Genomic DNA, 14,199 nt, shown 5'->3' on the forward strand with positions numbered 1-14,199 from the left:
TTCTCTATATTCCTGGATGAACCACAGCTCCTATAACACTTGAGGAGCTTGACACCATCCAGGACAAAGCAGTTCATTTGTTTGCAGTCCATCCATCACAGACCCATCTTGGCTGCGCAGTGTGTACCTTCTACAAGATAAACTGCTGCGACTCACCAAGGGTCCTTCGTCAACACCTGCCAAACCCATGACTGCTACCACATGGAAGGACGCATGGGAACATTATCACCTGCATGTTCCCCTCCAGGTCGCACATGCTGGAAACCAGATTCTGGAATAGTGGTGCTGGAAGAACACAGCAGTAGAGGCAGCATCCAAGGAGCTTTGAAGGGCTTTTGCCTGAAATGTCGATTTCGAAGCTCCTTGGATGCTGCCTGAACTGCTGTGCTCTTCCAGCACCACTAATCCAGAATCTATTTGCTGCATATCAGCCCAGCTCTGCAGCTTATCTATGTCCCTCTGTAACCTGCAACATCCTTTAGCACTGCCCACAACTCTAATGACCTTAGTGTCATGCACAAATTGACTAACCCATCCTTCTTTGCCCTCATCCAAGTCATTTATAAAAATTCCTGAAGAAGGGCTTATGCCCGAAACGCGATTCTCCTGCTCCTCGGATGCTACCTGGCCTGCTGTGTTTTTCCAGCACCACATTTTTCAACATTTATAAAAATTACAAACAACAGTGGCCCCAAAGCAGATCCTTGTGGTACCCCACTCGTAACTGAATAAAAGCCAATTACTGCCGATGCTGGAATCTGAAACCAAAAGAGAAAATGCTGGAAAATCTCAGCAGGTCTGGCAACATCTGTAAGGAGAGAAAAGAGCTGACGTTTCGAGTCTAACTAACCCTTTGTCAAAACTAAAAAAGGGGAGAAATAGGGAGGTATTTATACGAGGCCGAGAGAAGGTGAGTCATGGTTCCAGAAGCAAGGGTAGCAATAAAGAGGTGATAATGACAGTGCATAGAGAGATTATAGGGAGAGGAGCTGTGGCTTCCCACTTACAGTTGTTGACAGGGCTCTCGACAGCGTGCGGTCCATCTCCCGCGCCACGACCCTCACCCCCTCCCTCCCCTCCCAGAACAAGGATAGGGTCCCCCTTGTTCTCACCTTTCACCCCACCAGCCTTCACATGCAAAAAATAATCCTCCCCCATTTTTGCCAACTCCAACACAACACCACCACTAAACACATCTTCCCTTCCCTCCCCCGTCTGCATTCCGCAGAGATCGTTCCCTCCAGGACAATCTAATCCACTCCTCCATCTCACCTAACACCTCTCCCATCACACACAGCACCTTCCCATGTAATCACAGAAGGTGCAACACCTGCCCCTTTACCCCTTCCATGCTCACCATCAAAGGCCCCAAACACTCATTTCAGATTACGCGGCATTTCACTTGTACCTCTTTCAATTTGGTCTATTGCATTCATTGCTCCCAATGTGGTCTCCTCGATATTGGAGAGACAAAACGCCGACTGGGTGATCGCTTTGCTGAGCACCTTCGGTCTGTACACAATCAGGTCCCGGACCATCCTGTGGCTTGCCACTCCAACACACACTCCTGCTCCCATACCCACATGTCTGTCCTTGGCCTGCTGCAATGTTCCAGTGAAGCTCAACACAAACTGGAGGAACAGCATCTCATCTTCCGACTAGGCACGTTACAGCCTGCCGGTCTCAACACTGAATTCAACAATTTCAGATGATTATCCCATCTCGACCCCTCTGTTTTCATTCTGCTCCGTAATTTTATTTCATTTATTTTATTCCCCTTTTTTAATATATTTTGTTCACTGTTCTGTACTTCTTATTTCTTGATTGTCTCTCTTTCTCTCGCTCCTCACTGTCTCATCACCTTTTTTCTCTCTTCCTCCCCCTTTGCTACCCTTTTCCCCTGTTTTCCATTTTGCCTCTGCTTCACCCCTCCCCCCATCCCCCACATATTTTGTCACATAGCACTGGCTTCAGCCTTGGTCATTCACAGCTCCTAATCTCCCTATAATCTCTCTATGCACTGTCATTATTACCTCTTTATTGCTACCTTTGCTTCTGGAGCCATGACTCCTTCTCTCAGCCCAGTATAAATACCTCCCTATTTCCCCCTTTTTTAGCTTTGACAGAGGGTCAGTTAGACTTGAAATGTCAGCTCTTTTCTCTCCTTACAGATGCTGCCAGACCTGCTGAGATTTTCCAGCATTTTCTCTTTTGGCCACTACAAACTGAACTCCAGGATGAACATATCCCATCAACCACCACCTTCTGTCTTCTTACAGCTAGCCAATTTCTGATCCAAACCGCTAAATCACCCTCAATCCCATGCCTCCGTATTTTCTGCAATAGTCTATTGTGGGGAACCTTATCAAACACCTCACTGAAATCCATATACACCACATCAACCGCTTTACCCCCATCTACCTGTTTGGTCACCTTTTTGAAGAACTCAATAAGGTTTGTGAGGCACGATCTACCCTTCACAAAACCGTGTTGATGATCCCTAATCAAATTGTTCCTTTCTCGATGATTATAAATCCTATCTCTTATAACCTTTTCTAACACTAACCCACAACCAAAGTAAGGCTCACTGGTCTATAATTCCCAGGGTTGTCTCTACTCCCCATCTTGAACAAGGGAACAACATGTGCTATCTTCCAGCTTTCTGGCACTATTCCTGCAGACAATTATGACATAAAGATCAAAGCCAAAGGCTCTGCAATCTCCTCCATAGCTTCCCAGAGAATCCTTGGATAAATCCCATCTGGCCCAGGCGACTTTTCAATTTTCACATTTTTCAGAATTGCTAACACCTCCTCCTTATGAACCTCAATCACATCTAGTCTAGTAACCTGTATCTTAGTACTGTATTCTCCTCAACAACATTGTCTTTTCCCTGTGTGAAAACCGACGAAAAATATTCATTTAGCACCTCTCCTATCTCTTCGGACTCCATGCACAACTTCCCACGACTGTCCTCACTCTAGACATTATTTTATTCCTGATATAAAGCTTTAAGGTTTTCCTTGATCCTATCTGCCATCAACCTCTCATGTCCCCTCCTGGCTCTTCTTAGCTCTCTCTTTAGGTCTTTCCTGGCTAACTTGTAACTCTCAAATGCCCTAACTGAGCCTTCACATCTCATCATAACATTAGCCTTCTTCTTCCTCTTGACAAGAGATTCAACTTCTTTCATAAACCACGGTTCCCTCACTTGACCACTTCCTCCCTGCCTGACAGGTACACACTTATCAATGACATGCAGTACCAGTTCCTTGAATAAGCTCCACTTTTCAATTGTGTCCATCCCCTGCAGTTTCCTTCCCTATCCTGTGCATCCTAAATTTTGTCTAATCGCATCATAATCAACCAGACCTGATTGTAGGGAAATTGGGAAACACTAAAGGTGACAAAAGTGCAGAATTCCCTTCTGTAAATACCAGTAATGCTCCATCCATTATTAATGTGAGATCTCCAATTGATTGGCATTTGTTCTTGGAATGTGTCCAGGGTAAAGGGCTTCAGTCACAGATCCACCATGGCACAACTGCAAGGGGCTCTTGTTCCATGGACTATTTGGCAATGACCAATTGGCCAGCGTATGGCAGAGGACTACTTGGTGAGATCTGAGCCAAGACTGGAGAGGAGTTAATCTCATGGTGGTCTCATCCAACATCTATCTGCACAAGCTCTGCAGCAAGATGCCACTGAGAATCCAGCAATCGGGGCTCATCCTCCTGGCCCTCACCCATTTTGCCCAGGCTCTATGGTACAGACGCCAACTGTGGCACTGAGCTCAGCAGCTTGGCACAAGCATGGGATCCACCATGTGACTTTCTGTAGAACTGGGCCACTGCATCCGCAAGGTAAGCCCCACATCCTGTTTGAGGACTTCACAAATGTCCTCTCCTCCCTGCAGTGTCTCAGTGATCCTCACCTGATGGAGAAGAGCAGTTTCTCAGTGATCCCGAGCAGGCAAGTCCCGATAGCCAGAATGAAGAGCGCAAGGCCAAAGAAGACATGTAGAGGCCGGTATGAGGCTCGGAGAGAGTAGGCCACACCAGGAAACAGGAAGAACACCAGTCCCAGCACCCACTGTGAAAGGAGAGCCAAAACAAAACACACACTTTAACCTTCAACACTGACACAGCACGTGACAGGTAACGATATTGAAAAAGCAGGTCAACCAGGGAGTGGGTACAAGTGGCTCCAACCAGATCTACAGGACCATGGGAGATTTTATCATTCCCACTCCCTGAAGCCCAAACCCATCTCATCCACCCAATTCCTTCATATTTCAGCTTCACCCCTTTCGATGCCATTTCCAAACACTTTAACATAGTCTGTACTTTTCCAAATAATCCACCTTTCCCTCGTTAGTTTAAGGGACAGGGAGGGAGAGTTCTGGGTAAATTGGCACTGGCCCTGGGCGACCCTTCCTGGAAGTGACACAGTGACGGGCACTAACCTGTGTGCAGAAGAGAATGACAGTTATGAGGCCACACCAGCTGTGTAGACTGTACATGTTGGGTATATTCTGTGCTGAGTGGAACTGAAACACCGCAACCAAACCTAGGAGTTGGAAGAAATTGCACTATCAGAATCCACACATTTTAACCTCAGATGGTTGCTCATTCCCAGGCCCCGATCATGCACAAAGTCCGAGGGAGGTGCAACCCTCTCACAATGTCACCACCACCCTCGTGTCGTTGGTCATCACATGCTGATTCCAGTAAACAACCAATGTTTGTCTGGGTCATTCAACCCAACACATCCATGCTGACTCTCCGAACAGCATCCCACCCCATCCCTATAACCTTGCATTCCCCATGGCTAACCCACCCTGCCTGCACACCATGGCTAATTCATCTGCACATCTTTGTGACTGTGAGAGGAAACCCATACAGACACAGGGAGAACATACAAACTCCAAACAGACAGTTGCCCAAGACTGAAATTGAACCCAGGTCCCTGGTGCTGTGAGGCAGCAGTGCTAACCACTGAGCCACTGTGCTGCACCAGTCTCTTTCCCCCTCATCCAACTCTCTCGCTCTCTCTCTTTCTGTCTCTTGCACTCTCTCTCACACACACTCTCTCTTGCTCGTGTCTCTCACATCTCTTCCAATTTTCATTTTGTTTGACTCCTTGTAATCCTACTCCCATTCAGACACCCACCCCTCACAAGATGACACTGCCATTCCCACTGAACCCACATCAGGCCTACCAACAATGGTGGCTATCAATCCAGTCAGGTGGATAGCTGTGTGTAGGATCTTCACTGTAATTTTGTTCTCATGTTTGAACACTCTGTACACCAGGATTGCTGCAGGAGAAATACATTGGGTTATCAGTAACTGTCAGGAAGTGAGGATACATCTTTGGTGATGTTCAACTCAGTCTCTTAGAGAAGGAGATTCTGAGTAAAGCACAGGATTTAGTTATTAAGACATTAGATTACCAAGAGATTACAGTGTTAGCAAGGGAGAGTCTGAGTCCCTTAAAACGTGACTTTTGAAAATTGAAAAACACACTTGAACATACAGGCTGATCAGGTGAAGCAACACCAGATAATCAGCAGCTCTGATTATAGCCTCCTTTATTCCACTCAACGTCCAGATATCATGGAATCATTGATCCCGGCAGCAGGCCATTCAGCCCATCAAGTCCACACCGACTCTCTGAGGAGCATGGCACCCAGACCCAGTCCACTAGCGTATGTCTGTAACTCTACATTTCCCATAGTGAACCAACCTGGACTACACATCCCTGAACACTGTGGGCAATTTAGCCAAGCCACTGAGCTGCATATCTTTGGACATAGAGAAAGTGAGTACTTACTGTTATTGTAAGGTGGGCTCTGGGAGATTGCCCGAGACATGATGAAACTAGAGAATGGGTGGTGAAGAGGTGTGAGAATGAGGTGTGCAAATAGGGCAAGCACATTAACAGTGTTCTGGGAGACCTTAACTGTGCTACAGACATATATGACAGCATTCCGTCAGTCTGCATTTTTATATCTGGCATTTAACCCTTTCAGCAGGAGCAGCCTCTGGACAGGTACATGGAGAGGTAAGGTTTAGATGGATATAGACTAACTAGGGACAAATGGGACGAATTCAGTTTAGGAAACCTGGTCTGCATAGACGAGTGAGACCAAAGGGCCTGTGTCTGTGCTGTATAATTCTATGACTCTGGTCAATTCCAGTATCCCTCCTGTATTATAATGGAAGTGGGATTGGGGAACATTCTAGATTTTTTTTCTCTGTAACTTTAGATTTACAATCCTCCTCACCTCCCAATCCATCTCCTTTTCCTTCAATTTCGAACACACCCACCCCATCCTGCCATGCAATCGTGGTGTCAACTGGGATTGAGTCCATTCCTGGAGGATTCATCTCACGATTTTCTGCCTATGCTCCAGCCATTGGCTGGACACCACATCCAACCCCGTGACATACTGACATCCTACACCAACCTGAAAACAGAACCATCTGCCAAATGGTCATCTCCTCCCACCCCATCGCACAACATTTTAACTTTCTTTATATCTGGTCAAGAGGAATGTTCAAAGAGGCATTTGAGCTGACAGAAATGATGACCATCTAGACCCCAAAAGGAGAATGAGAATGTTATGGTGCAAGACAAGGCCATTCACCCATCATGTCTGCACCAGCTCTCCAAATGAGCAATTAGGCTGCCAATTTGCCGATGCTTCCCAAACATTGTTTCGTTCCTGGGAAATCTCTATTTTTTCTGCAACTGGGAATTTCCATTAACTAGAAACTGAACTGGACTAGCTAAATAAACACAGTGACTGCAAGACCAAGTCAGAGGCTAGGAATACTGCGGCGAGTAATTCACCTCTTGACTCCCCAAAGCCTGTCCACCATCTACAAGGTACAAATCAGGAATCCTCCCCACTTGCCTGGATGGGGACCGCTCTAACAACACTCAAGAAGCTTGACAGCATCCAGGACAAAGCAGCCCGCTTAATTGGCACCACATCCACAAGCACCCACTCCCTCCACCACCGATGCTGAGTAGCAGCAGTGTGTACTGATGCACTGTAGCAATTCACCAAGGCTCCTTAGACAGCACCTTCCAAGCTCAGGAACTCTAACCTGTAAAATGACAAGGCCAGCAGATATACAGGAACACCACCACCTGTAACTACCCCTCTTAGTCATTCACCATCCTAAATTAGAAGTATAATACCAACCCTTCACTGTCAATTGACCAAAACCCTGGAACTTGGAGCCCAACAACATTGTGGGTGTCCCTGCACCACATGGGCTGCAGAGTTCAAAGAGGTGGCGATAAGGGATAAGCAATAACTGTTGGTCTTGTCTGTGACAATCACACCCTATGAACATTTCTTTTAAACCTTGGGTACCCATTTTGTGTGTGTAGATCAACAAACAGGAACAGGAGGAGGTGACAGAACAGCTTTAGTTTCTGTGCCATTCAGTTAGATCATTAGAGATTATTAATGACCTCTAATTACTCTCCATTGCCCCATGTTCTCATTAACATCTACATCATTTTGTTATTCTATCCTACACCCCTCCAATATCAAGGCTTTGGTGTCCTGAGCGATGTATATCCCAGATGGAGTCTGCCCATGACTTGATAATACTAGAGCCTGGCTTCCAGGCTCTTACACTTAGGGCAAGGCTGAGTCTTCATGAGCCTCTGCTTTTCCTGACTTGTTCTGTATTCCCGTGTTTTAATACGGCACCGACCTTCAATGGAGAAGGAGAGAGTTTCCTCCTGGTCCTTGGCTTTTCTGGCAGGGGTCAAGGGTAAATGTCTGAGGCTCCTGGTGAGACGATCCCAGGAATCGGGGCTTGTGATGGACTGTTGTGTCACACCGCGTTTTGCCTGTATACGTGGAGCCATGCTGTGAGGCAGCTGGCTGTGGTAAACTGATGAGGAAGTAGGCTTGGTGGTAGAATTGTACAGCAAAAACTAGGGCCTTTGGCCCACTGTGTCTGTGTCAGTCACCAAATACCTATCCTGTCCAAACCCATTTTCCAGGACTTAACCCATAACCTCGTATGCTGTGGCATTTCAAGTACTCATCTAAATAGCTCTTAAACACACTAATGTTTGCTGCCTCTACCACCCTTCCAGATATACACCACCCTCTGAGTGAAATAATTCTACCTTAAATCTGCTCTAAACCTTGTGCTGCTTAACTTAAATCTATACTTTCTGATTACTGGTCTGTCTATCAAGGGGAAAAGTATTTGCATATCATGTCTATGTGACTCATAATTTAGTAGACCTCAATCAGGACCCTACTCACCTTCTCTATTCTACAGAAAACAATCCCAGCCCATTGAAACTCTCCAGCCCTGGGGAGCTTCCTCTGCTGGAGAAATTATCACATTATGAGCCCTGTAGTTTCAGAGGAAGGTTTTGTTGATTTGGGTATTACTATGTATGGATGTAGCCTGGTGTTTGACTTCAACTCATGCTGGACACCACAGAATGGATTATAGAAATTAAATAGGGCCCCTCACAGTCAACTGGTCAATAACCATCAAGGAAGTGGAATGAGTCAGGGATGATTTGATTTAAATTAACCTGAGGGTGTAATTGAGAAAGCACAATTACATTAACTGCACAACAAGATAATTTTCTCCTTCCATAGTCAAAGAGTTTGAAATTGAATTCATCAAGCCCAAGGCCACAAACTGATCTGATTTTCTATTCCAAAGATCTCTGTTTGATTTGCAGTCAGCAGCTTATCTGTTTGGGAGCACATTTGCCATTCTCATTGTACCTGGAAATTTCATTAAAAGCACCAGTCTTCAGGCAAATTGTCAGCTCTGGGATAGGTAAACGAATCCTTCATGTGACAGCCACTAGACACTGCTCGGGCATATTCCTGGGCCTGTTTGCAGAGACTGGATGCATGTCTCTTCAAATTAGAGTAATGGCAATGACCTGAGCTATTATTTGACCAAACGGTTTTTGCCTATGAATGAACAGCTTCATATACTGCTCAGGGTTACTTAAGGACGTTCTCCCCCAGTTTTATTAACAGAGTGTAGCAGGTGCTGCAAGGTTTGTAATTCTCAAATGTCCTGGTTTTTAGCTTGTATTTATACGGTATATTTAACCTATCGAAACATTCCAAGGTGCATTCTCATGTTGCATTCACAAAGTTACATTAGGACAGGTGACCATAGTCAAAGCTTTAGGTTTTGAAGGGGTATCTTAAAGGGGGATGGAGAGGCACATACAGGCATCTGGGGGGTGGGGTGGTAATTCCAGAGCCTAGCACCTAGATGGTATCAGAATCAAAATCTTCCAAGTTCTCTGCTTGTTTCTATGATCCCAACATTTAATGGCTCCAGCCTGTCATTATTCTGTATTCTCAATGTCCCTCCATGATGTACTAACACTCAGCTTTAATTGGGATTAGGGAATGGTGGGGCATGGTGGCTCAGTGGTTAGCACTGCTGCCTCACTGCGCCAGGGTCCCAGGTTCGATTCCAGCCTCGGGCGACTGTCTATGTGGAGTTTGCACGTTCTCCCCATGTCTGCATGGGTTTCCTCCCACAGACCAAAGATGTGCAGGTTAGATGAACTGGCCAGGCTAAAATTGTCCATAGCGTTCAGAGAGGTGCATTAGTCAGGGGTAAATTTTGGAGAATGGGTCTGGGTAGATTACTCTTCGGAGGGTGGGGTGGACTTGTTAGGTCAAAGGGCCTGTTTCCACACCATAGGGGTTTTATGAAGGCGAAATAGAAAGACTGGAAATTGATTTCTTGCTATATTATTCATATTTAATCAATAAATTGTGATGCAGACTCTGGTATATACACAAACACCTCTCACCAACACTTGGGCGGGGGTGGGGCATTTTTTCACTTGCGACACAATCGTCTATTTAACAAAGTGTAATTCTTCAAATTGAAGAATACGATGGAGAGTTTCTCCAGTACTCACAGTCTCCATAGAGGAAGATCATTCCAACCACCATACAGAGAGGGTGCACATTGAACTGGAGCGAACCTCCATCCCACGCAAACCCCCCTTCATAGTGACCCATCCACACACCAGTCATGACCACAGCAGCTAGGCCAAGGATCTGAGTTGCTGCAATAAACCATGGCAGTAGGCCAGGCCTGTGCTCTTCCAAGGGGTTGCTTTCCATTGCAAGGTAGGTTTCCTCAGTCCACAGGGACCTGTCAAGGGAAGAAGATCAGTTCTTTAAGAAGCATTTCTAGAATAGCTGAAGGGTTTCTGTAATGTGTACAGGGAGCACAGCCTGACACCTTATTGCCAGTGCCCCAAGCTTAAGAACAGCATGTGGAAGTGTTTGCCATGACTTGCTATTGAGGGTAGATGCTGAGTACAAGCCAAACTGCAATGGACTACTCTCCACTTGACAGAGTGAGAGCACATCCAATTACACTCAGGAAGCTCGACACCATTCACATTAAAGTAGTCATGTGATTGGCATCCCATCCACCACCTTCAACATTCATTCTTTCTTCATTACCCATGTAGAGCCAGTATTGTATACCATCTATCAGCTGCACTGCAGCAACTCACCAAAGCTCCTTTGACAGCACCTTCCAAACCCAGGACCACTTCCATCACCAAGGACAAAGGCAGCAGATACATGGGAACACCACCACATGCAAGCTTCCCCCCAAGTGATGGCTTAGTGGCATTATCACTGGACTGATAATCCTGAGACCCATATAATGTTCTAGGGACCAGGGTTCAAATCCCACCACAGCACATGGTGGAATTTGATTAAAAACATAAACCTGGAGTTAAGAGTCGACTGATGACCATGAGTCCACTGTTGGAAAAACCCACTTGGTTCACCAATGTCCTTTAGAGAAGGAAGCTGCCATCCTTACCTGGTCTGGCCTGTAACTGCAGGCTCACAGCAATTGGTTGACCTGTACTTACCCTCTGGGCAATTAGGAATGGGCTATAAATGCTGGTCTAGACAGCGATGCCCTCATCCCATATATGAATAGCAAAAAAGCCATTCACCATCCTGACTCAGAATTATATCACCGTCCCTTCACTGTTGCTATGGGAACATTCTCCTGCAAACAGCACTGAGTACACCAACACCACATGAATATCAACTGCACATCACCAACATCCCCAAGGGCAATTCAAAATGAAGGGAAATGAGAAATCTGAGCTGCAGTTAGCAGCCCCCCCGCCCCCCCCCCCCCCCCGAACCTACCCTACTGAATAATAAGATCATGACTGAAACAAAGAGAGAGAATGCTGGAGAAACTCAGCAGATCTGGCAGCACCTGTGGAGAGAGAAACAGAGTTAACCTTTCGAGTCTGGTATGACCTTTTTTTCAGAACTGGCTGGTCTGGTTGTGAGCTTACCTGCATGCATCCCATAACTCGTAACAAACAAAAAACAAAGTTGTCTAAGGCAGCATTGAATATATTTAAAGAGTCAGCCTCCACTGCTCTGCACTGCTCTCAGGCAAGGAGAATTCCCAAGATGATTAACCCTCTCTGTCTTAAGTGAGAGGCCCATTATTTCAAAACTGTGCCCTGCGGTTTCAGATTTCCCCACAAAAGAAAATGTCCTCTCAGCATTCACCCTGTCAAGTCCCCTCAGGATCTGATATTAGATTAGATTACTTACAGTGTGGAAACAGGCCCTTTGGCCCAACAAGTCCACACCGCCCCACCGAAGCGTAACCCACCCATACCCCTACATCTACATTTACCCCTTACCTAACACTATGGGCAATTTAGCATGGCCAATTCACCTGGCCTGCACATCTTTGGACTGTGGGAGGAAACCAGAGCACCCGGAGGAAACCCACGCAGACACGGGGAGAACGAGCAAGCTCCACACAGTCAGTCGCCTGAGGCGGGAATTGAACCCAGGTCTCAGGCACTGTGAGGCAGCAGCGCTAACCACTGTGCCACCGTGCCGCCCACGTTTCAGAAAGATCACCCCACCACTGAGTACAGGCCCGACCTACTCCACCTTGCCTCATAAAATAACCTGTTACTCCAGAAGAAGGGCTTATGCCCGAAACGTCGATTCTCCTTCTCCTTTGATGCTGCCTGACCTGTTGCGCTTTTTCAGCAACACTTTTTTAAACTCCAGAAACCAGCCAAACGATCCTTCTCTGAACTGCTTTCAATGCAATCCTATCCCTTCCTAAGTAAGGAGATTAAGTCTAATCACGGTATTCCATATGTGACCTCACCAATATTCTACTTTTAACTCCATACCTTTTGCAAGAAAAATCCGCATTCGATTTGCCTTCTTGGTTTCTTGCTGTATTTGTGTGATGACATTGTGTGATTTATGAACCACAACATTCTGCTCTTTCTGCTTACATAATACTGTTTTCCTGTCCTTCCTGCCAAATATTCTTGCATTATTTTCTATCGGCGTAATTCCGTGTACCAAATGTATGCCCACACACATCACCAATATAATTTCCTTTGTATCCTCCCCACAACTTGGTTTTCTACTTAACTTCACATTGTCAGTGTGTCTGGCTACAATGTCACTGCTCCCTTCACACAAAACATTGTTGTGGATTTTAAACAGTTAAGGTCTCAGCACTGACTTCTGTGTAGTTTGTCAATCTGAGAGTGTCACATCAGTCCCAACTACCTTTCCTGTTAGTTAATCATTCTCCAGTAATGTTAATTATATCACCCTCACACCATTCACCTTCTTTGCCTAGTTACCTTTTCATAAGGCATCTTATCAAATTACGTTTGGAAATTGAAATAAACAACATCTACTGGGGTCACTTGACCCGAAACATTAAATACAAAAGAACAAAAGGGAACTACAACACAGGCCCTCCAAGACTGTGCCGATCATTGTGCCCTAACCCAATCAAAAACAAACCTTCGGCCCTTATTTGTAACCTATCCCTCTATTCCCTCCCTATTCCTGTAACCATCCAGATGCCTCTGAAACGTTGTGATTGTGCCGGCTTCCACCACCTCTTCTGGCACTGTGTTCCAGGCTCCTACCACTCCCTCACACATCTCCCTTAACCGGACCCCTCTCCCCTTGAACCTGTGACCCCTTGTAATAGAACATAGAACAATACAGCACAGAACAGGCCCTTCGGCCCACGATGTTGTGCCGAACATTTGTCCTAGCTTAAGCACCTATCCATGTACCTATCCATGTACCGCTTAAAGGTCACCAATGATTCTGACTCTGCCACTCCCACAGGCAGCGCATTCCATGCCCCCACCACTCTCTGGGTAAAGAACCTACCCCTGACATCCCCCCTATACCTTCCACCCTTCACCTTAAATTTATGTCCCCTTGTAACACTCTGTTGTACCTGGGGAAAAGTCTCTGACTGTCTACTCTATCTATTCCCCTGATCATCTTATAAACCTCTATCAAGTCACCCCTCATCCTTCGCCGTTCCAATGAGAAAAGGCCTAGCACTCTCAACCTATCCTCATACGACCTATTCTCCATTCCAGGCAACATCCTAGTAAATCTCCTCTGTACCCTCTCCAAAGCTTCCACATCTTTCCTAAAGTGAGGCAACCAGAACTGCACACAGTACTCCAAATGTGGCCTTACCAAGGTCCTGTACAGCTGCAACATCACCTCACGACTCTTGAATTCAATCCCTCTGCTAATGAACGCTAATACACCATAGGCCTTCTTACAAGCTCTATCCACCTGAGTGGCAACTTTGAAAGATCTATGAACATAGACCCCAAGATCCCTCTGCTCCTCCACCTTACTAAGAACCCTACCGTTAACCCTGTAATTGAAACTTCAATCCTGGGAAGAAGCCTCGGACTATCCACCCTGTTTATGTTTCTCTTCATTGTGGAGACCTCTATCAGGTCTCCTCTCAGCCGCCATCTTTCCAATGTGAAAACAATCCTCATCTTTTTAACCTTTCCTCATAGCTAATGCCCTCGAGACCAGGCAACATCGTGGTGAACCTTCTCTGCACTCTCTCCAAAGCTTCCACATCCTTCTGGTAGTGTGGCGACCAAACCTGCACCCAATACTCCAGATGCAGCCTAACAAAAGTTTTACCGAGCTGCAAAATGGTTTGTTGACTCTTGTACCCCATGCCCTGGCCAATGAAGGTGAGCATGCCATCTGCGTGCTTCATTACCTTGGTCACCTGTATTGCCATTTGTAGGGAACCGTGGACCTGCACACACAGATCCGTTTTT

The 14,199-nt window shown here is 46.1% G+C and overlaps 1 protein-coding gene across 3 annotated transcripts in view; it reads right to left on the bottom strand.

Moving 5' to 3' along the window:
- Positions 1 to 14,199, bottom strand: part of cyb561 (cytochrome b561) — a 29,349-nt gene that overhangs the window by 2,794 nt on the left and 12,356 nt on the right. For 2 of the 3 annotated variants that reach the window (XM_072561035.1, XM_072561036.1), the window contains exons 2-5: positions 9,958 to 10,196; positions 5,222 to 5,320; positions 4,466 to 4,569; positions 3,935 to 4,092 (exon numbers count right to left, since the gene is read on the bottom strand). In XM_072561035.1, coding sequence (XP_072417136.1) covers positions 3,935 to 4,092; positions 4,466 to 4,569; positions 5,222 to 5,320; positions 9,958 to 10,165 — 569 coding nt within the window. In that variant the 5' untranslated portion in view covers positions 10,166 to 10,196. The remainder of the gene's footprint in view (positions 1 to 3,934; positions 4,093 to 4,465; positions 4,570 to 5,221; positions 5,321 to 9,957; positions 10,197 to 14,199) is intronic. The other variant, XM_072561037.1, reaches the window with a different exon arrangement.

This window comes from Chiloscyllium punctatum, chromosome 42, assembly GCF_047496795.1.
Source record: "Chiloscyllium punctatum isolate Juve2018m chromosome 42, sChiPun1.3, whole genome shotgun sequence".
Classification (NCBI taxonomy): Eukaryota; Metazoa; Chordata; class Chondrichthyes; order Orectolobiformes; family Hemiscylliidae; genus Chiloscyllium; species Chiloscyllium punctatum.